Raw genomic sequence first — 6,918 nt, 5'->3', positions numbered from 1 at the left:
CGCAGCTCTACTCATCGTCCCCGAACTTGTATTCGTTTGTATTGTTGTTGTTTATGTAGCTGACCTGCCTCCCTTGCGAGGATTCACGACAGGAGGAGAGGGGGGCAGAATGACCGGCTACATTTGTCCGCATGTTTGCCACAAGTACATGCGGGTTATGCAGACTTGATGCCTTGCAAAGGTTTCTGTTTGGGTATTTGAACATCTTAACACCTCCTCTTTTATTCCCAGAAAGGGCGGAGCCTACTCTTATATATTTTTATTATTTAGATTTTCACAAACAGGTCCCATAGATACTACCAGTTTGCCAAGGAAACATCACAATACTTTAGTGGAAAATCTGGGCGTAATTTGGCTATCGCTGTCTATGCCTAACAACAAAACCTTTCTGAGCGAAGTGGCAAGCCCTGAGCTCTACATAACAGGCCCTGTGCCATGCACTGAATAAACTGAAAGTGAAACATGAACACCCCCCCCCCCAGCATTTTGGACCCACGGCTGCAACACTCGATAAGAGAATAACAGGAAACGGTAACATGAGAGCATCAAAGAGAGTACACCGTGAGAGAAGCCCCAACTTAAACCCTTCACATGACACATCTAGGCTGTGCTGAGTTTGATGAGAGTTCAACTCCAGTGTCCATCTCCTATCGTCTCTCCGGGCTTTCAGGGAAAGCCGCACGCAGACCCACCCTGTCAAGGACCTGCTTTCCCAGCCTGTTGGCCGCATCAATCCAATGCACCTGCTTTGACGGTGTTTGGAAGCTGCATATTGGGTGTGTGGTCGGTTTGAGCTCACTCGTGATTAGGGGCCGTCCATAAATGACGTCACGCCATTTTGGACGATTTTTGACCCCCCCCCCCTCGTCACACGGCGTCACAAAAAGTCAGACCCCCCCCTCAAATATGACGTCACAAAGCTCTGCCCCCCCCCCCACAAAATAAAACATGCTTCAAATCGCTTTAAACTATTGTCATTGTAGTGCGTATTTAATGTGGCGCTGCACTCTGATGTTGTAGGAGAAAACATTTATTAAAAAGTCTATTTAATTAAGTAGAACGTGTTGTCTATATTTATTTAAAGTTGCGCATTTTGATGTGACGTCACATTTCTCAACCCCCCCCCCCTCGTCACACATCGTCACAAATGTCTGACCCCCCCCCCCTAGGTGCGTGACGTCATTTATGGACGGCCCCTTAAGCATACGTATAATTGTGCACTCTGTAGCATATGGAACCTAAGAAACCATTCTGCATAGCGACAGGTAGCCAGGTGCCGTTTGCATTATTCTTGAATGCGATGGTGATCAGGGATTGGACCCCGAGCCCCCACATGCGCAGTAGACTCCGAGACTGTACACCCCCAAGTTAGATTTGGGCGTACTTGGTGCTGAGATATTGAGCTGCAGTGTTGCGACGTGGAGGGTATCTCTGATCGCTGCTGCAGAGACTCAATTGCCCTTCTGAAGATTACTTTTGAAATCAAAGTTTTGCCGTTTCGCAAACCCCTGGTGCTCCAGCTGTTGTGGAGTCGCACACTTCTCCGGAGGACAACAAGATGCGGAGTCTCTACTCATCATCTCCGAACTTTTTTTTATTGTTATTGTCTATTTAGCCAACCTGTTCCCCTCGCAATGATTCAGGATGGGAACAGAGGGGAACATGGCGGACCGACTACACGTGCATCTACAAACTAACATCACAGTCCACATCAAGTTGAGCCACGTTTCCACAGCCAGGTGTCGACGTTCTTTTGGGTACGTTAGAATTACCACGCTGACGTGAGCACAATGCAAAGCAACCTTCACTGTGTTCACACAACGTCAGCACTGAGAATAAATGCAGCCAATAAAAGGAAAGTTATTGGGCTGCAGTGGACCGCCAGCTCCGAGTCGTCCTTAGGCGACCCAACATCACGACTTCAGCTGCCCTCTCTCAGGAGGGCGCAATTAGGGCCATGTTCGCGTGAAGATGGGCTCGCGGTAGCCTGCAATGTCATTGAAATGAAAGCAGTTTAATGGGTTAAGCGATTAACCTGTTGAGCAATAAGGCCCTCCCCCCCCCACTAGGAAGATGCATGGAGTCATTAGCGCACATGCAGGCGCTCAAATTGATGCACAGGGGGCAAGGGTAATGTATGATGGAATGCTTGGTGACATTTAATGGTTTTCTGTTAGGCCGGCAGACTTGGTGCTCACAAAACACAATACTACCTATGTATAACACTTGGTAAATTATACAAGTATATTTAAAAACACGAACCCTGACATTGGATACACTATATGTTACAAATATAAACTTTATTCAGTTATATGGTATCAAAGGATGTTTAAAAAACGCGTCCATATGTGTACAATACTACAGTAGGTTATATATGGTATACAATCAAAACTAGGTAAAGCTTTGAAACAAAATGTTTTATTACAAAATGTGCCCGACAAAAGGCCTCATTGAGAACAATGCGTGTCACCACCAACCCAACCCAGCGCGCACGGCTCGCATTGCAATCGCCAGCGGACTCCACCAGGCCCTCGGGGTTGCGGTCTAGACACGCAAGGGCACGTGACGTCCCCATTGCACCTGGAGACCTGGAACCATGGGCGGTCACGTGGTCCCCACCCCCCAAATAAATCGGTAGGTGCTACGCTCGGCCCTGCTGCCAGCATCCGAAAGTCGAAGTGAGCACGAGGTATTTGATGTCAGCCGTAAAATTTAAGGTATTTTTTCTAGTAATCTGATTTTTAAAAACACATTCGGGCCGTTGAAATATATTTTCGGCACCTAAATTGCGCAAAAAATGTGTATGGAATTTTTTTTAATAGGTTTTCAAAAATGGTATTGTAGCTCACTTCAATACATTTTGATGAAGAGTATAATTTATTCCTCTTCATCTCCTGTAAGAACAAAGGCTCCTTGAACATTGCAAATAAATTGAGTTCAAGTGAACGGTTTGGATAATTTTATGCTTTAAACTGTTTTTGTTAAACAATCACTGCACATTAGTGAAGAGTCTTTGTTTATTGTTGTTAAAAGATCCTGAAGCAGAAAAGTTATTTAATTTGTTACTGATCCTTAGCCGTGTATCAATAGTGACATTTTTACGTGCAGTTTTATTTAGAGACTGTGTTGTCTGGGGGACTGTTTTGTTGTTTTTCTACCTTGCCCGAGCTTGCACTTAGTGTTGAAAAATCGGCAGGAATGTACCTACTTATGCAATTTATATGCATACCTGTCAACCCATACGGTTTACCTGTATTCTTGTACAGTGAAATTGAGTTTTCAGGTCCATACGGCAGACAGTCGTTTCAATATGGGCAAAAAAATGTGTCTGTTTCTCCCTTGTGATGAGACTTTGTAGGATGAACGTTGATATTTATAAGGGCACAGGGTGACCAATAGGGTCTGAATTGGTCTGTAATAAGGTAGGCACTGATAAGGGGTTGACAAGTATGTATATAAGTATGTAGAAACTTTTTTTCGTTATTCTAGTGACTTGCCTTTTCTCAATTTTGCACTCCCATCCTTTTGTATTGCTAATTTCTGACCCACCCCTACTGGACATCTTTGAAAAAGAGCTTCAAAGCTCATTGGATTCCTCCATGATTAATACAGATTGTAATTCTGAAGTATTATTTGTAATTGAAAGAATGTCCACACCTCTCCAATGAAGATGATGCATGCCATTTCCTGAGTGAATTATTTGTGAATCTCACAGGAGCTGTGAAGATTATAACTTTCGGGCTGCATACGCAGTGGCAGAAACAAGGCGATGATGGACAACAAAAGCTCCGTGCTCTACCTCGCCACATTTGAAGCCCCGTACCCTGTGCAGGTGCTCATATTCAGCCTGTGCCTTGCGATATACCTAACTACAACTGCAGCCAATCTGCTGGTGCTCGTAACGGTGGCAGTGTCCACAGACTTACACAAGCCCATGCACATATTTTTGTGCAATCTTGTGATTGGCGACATCATTGGCAGCACAGGTGGCTTGCCCAAGCAACTGCATGTCCTCCTGACGGGCAACAGAGAGATCATGTTCATTCCATGTGTCGCACAGATGTTCACACTTCACACATTCGCCATAAATGAGATTTTTACATTGGCTCTTATGTCTGTTGATCGCTACCTGGCCATCTGCTATCCATTGCACTACCGCACCAAGGTTACTGCAAAGAGATCCATTTTCATCGCATTACTGTCCTGGCTGATTTCAATCATTTCAGTCAGCATTCAAGCCACATTTCTTCTTTCAATTACATTAAAAGAAAATAACAGGCAAATCCAGGGCATAGCCTGTGATAACGTTGGCATTGTAAGTTTAGCCGCCAACGACACTAGCGAAATAGAGATGTATGGAAAATCCAAGATTTTCCTAACCGTTGGCTTTCCTTTCTGTGTCATTGCGTTCACCTACGTTCGGATTCTTGTCGAATGCAAGAACTCGAACTCCACCGAGTTCAGGAGCAAAGCTCTGCACACATTCGGCACGCATTTCATGGCGCTCGCCGTCTTTTTCACGGTGCTTTTCTTAGACATCCTTTTGCCGCGCTTTGTGAAGAATGCCGACAGCGAGGGCGTGGGAAACTTGAGATCCTCAGTTCAGTTGGTGTTCTTGCTCAGCCCGGTTGCGAACGTACTCATTTACTGCCTCCGTACGACTGAGCTGAGACTCGCAATTAGTAAGCACTTCAAGGAGATCTCGCCTCGTGTGCATTCCTGTAAACCATCAAATATCACCTTTCAGGTCATTGTTGAACGATTTTTTTTATTTTAACCATTTAAAACAGTCGCATACACTTTATAATATAGCCTGTTAAAGTCAGAATAATTACAAATGGGGGCCTCCATTCCCACGTAGAGCATATTGCTGTACATCCATTACAATGCTACCTTAAGATCTTCTCTACACTCTCATAGGCCTCCACTAGACACTATTAACATGAATGTATCAAGATATATATTGGTTGATACGATAATGTTGGATTCCAAGATGCATAGCCTGTGAATTACTGGATGCAATCCTTCGAGTTTCTGTAACTATATTTGGTACTCGTAAGTTAGCTTCTATGATTACAGTTCGTTTCGGGGTCACAAATTATTTGGTTTGCAGATGATGGGAATCCAATATTATCTAGTTCATGGTATAAGCATAGTCTCGACTATAATTATGGAAATTTTAACGGGTTAGCCAATGCTGCTGTCGTGTGCGCCGTTGATGTTGCTGTTGACATTTTCCCAGTAAAAATACATATTATTCTGTCGTTAATGAAGAACCAAGATGGAGCGGAGGCACGGTTGTGATTGTAAACTTGCTCGGAGCACAGCAACCCGACTTTGATTCCTGGCCACGACTAACATCAGTGACGAGAGATATTTTAACCAGTCTTGCCCCCACCGCCCAATTTCACCAACACACACTGATCATCGCGATGAATCGGATATCATACATAACGTAAATTAATAGCGTCGCTGTGGTGAAAATTATTAACGTAATAAAATAAATAAGCAGACGATGTGCCTCTTTCACATGTGTCCCCACCCGGCAGTTTACCAGCATTGATCCAAGGAAGCCTGATTGTTGATGAGACACTGAATGTTAAACCGGTCCAGAGTTTGCTTTGTGTTAAACCACTGCTGCTGAAATTACACACTCGCACAAGAATTCGTGGTGGATGGCATTTGTAAAAAAATGCTTACATTTTTTTGTTGTTGTTGTGGAGGGACATCTGTAATGGAAGCGTATTGTCCGCTTGTTTAATTTGCTCCACGACGCTCACGATTATTGTGCATTACTTTTCTTAGTAGTCAGAATTGTGTCTTAAACTTGCGAATGTTTTACAGTCCTTCAACCCTAAGCTGTATTCAAATACATTTTGTGATGTCATATAAACAACTGGGCAACATTTTCATAACCCGGTACAAGCAAAAAAACAACCTTTAAAAAACATTACTAATTATTCCCATTCCCTCTTTCTCCAATGAAAGAAAACACCAACTTGCCTGAATGTTTATGCCTCGGAAACTCAACACTGGACATTAATTCCTAAGTGCTTGCAAATGTTTTTTTTTACAGTTCCTGAGCACAGATTCAATGGCCCAAAAAGTTAACCGCCAAGCAACAAACCACACTAACAGAGTTGAAATAGATATGAGTGAACACGTTTCTTGAATATGTGCAAATTGCATATTATCCCTGTAGTCGCGTTTATTTTTTCTCCGGGTCCTTTGGTTTTTCCCTCAACATTTAGAAACATGCATTGAGATCATTGAGAATATTTTGCTGCTATAAATGTCAAAATGGCGGGCTACTTTGTTGAGTTATCATTTGTGACCAGGTCGCTTCGGAAAAATAAGTTAATGTCAGTGGGATTTGCCTGGTAGCATGGAAATGGTTTAGTTTTATTTGAATGTGTTGGGTGGTTTGTTTCCCTTGTAATTTGCACTCCTATCATGTTTTTTTTATTGTTGTAACGTTCTTACCTGCCTCTACTGGACATCTGTGAAAAAGAGCTTTATAGCTCATCGGATTCCTCCAGTATAAATAAATATTCTGATTCTGACTTCGAGTTGCAATATATATGAGTTAACACGTTTCTTGAATGTGTGTATGCGCGTTGAACTTCTTTTGCAGCGTATGTAGCCAACCGTGCTAATCGGAGGTGCTAACCGAATTGAGAAAGGTCATTAATTACAAGAGCTTGGGTAATAGAGACGATAATGGAGGACATTCCAAATTGTAGCAGTGTGAAGAAAGAAGCATAAAAAGTGATTTGGCTTGCATTGTGGTGGTTGAACGCCGTGTGGATTAAACGAAACAGTGTGTCTAGCAGACCGAGTCCTCTCTGTTTTACCTATGGAGCTGTGTCCAAGAGAATTACTCTTGGCACCACTGGAGGAAAATGCTTCCAGCATGGG

General features: G+C 43.2%; 1 protein-coding gene across 1 annotated transcript; it reads left to right on the top strand.

Annotated features, from left to right (window-relative positions):
• Nucleotides 1–1,662: 1,662 nt before the first annotated feature.
• On the top strand, nucleotides 1,663–4,721 carry LOC121852112 (olfactory receptor 10A6-like; the record flags this gene model as incomplete). Its single annotated transcript, XM_042346212.1, has 2 exons — nucleotides 1,663–1,757; nucleotides 3,754–4,721. Coding segments are annotated over exons 1-2 (1,063 nt in total), but the record flags the coding sequence as incomplete, so codon positions are not given.
• Nucleotides 4,722–6,918: the final 2,197 nt, after the last annotated feature.

Source organism: Callorhinchus milii, unplaced genomic scaffold (genome assembly GCF_018977255.1).
Source record: "Callorhinchus milii isolate IMCB2004 unplaced genomic scaffold, IMCB_Cmil_1.0 Scaffold440, whole genome shotgun sequence".
NCBI lineage: Eukaryota > Metazoa > Chordata > Chondrichthyes > Chimaeriformes > Callorhinchidae > Callorhinchus > Callorhinchus milii.
This window is presented reverse-complemented; position numbering and strand designations above follow the sequence as displayed.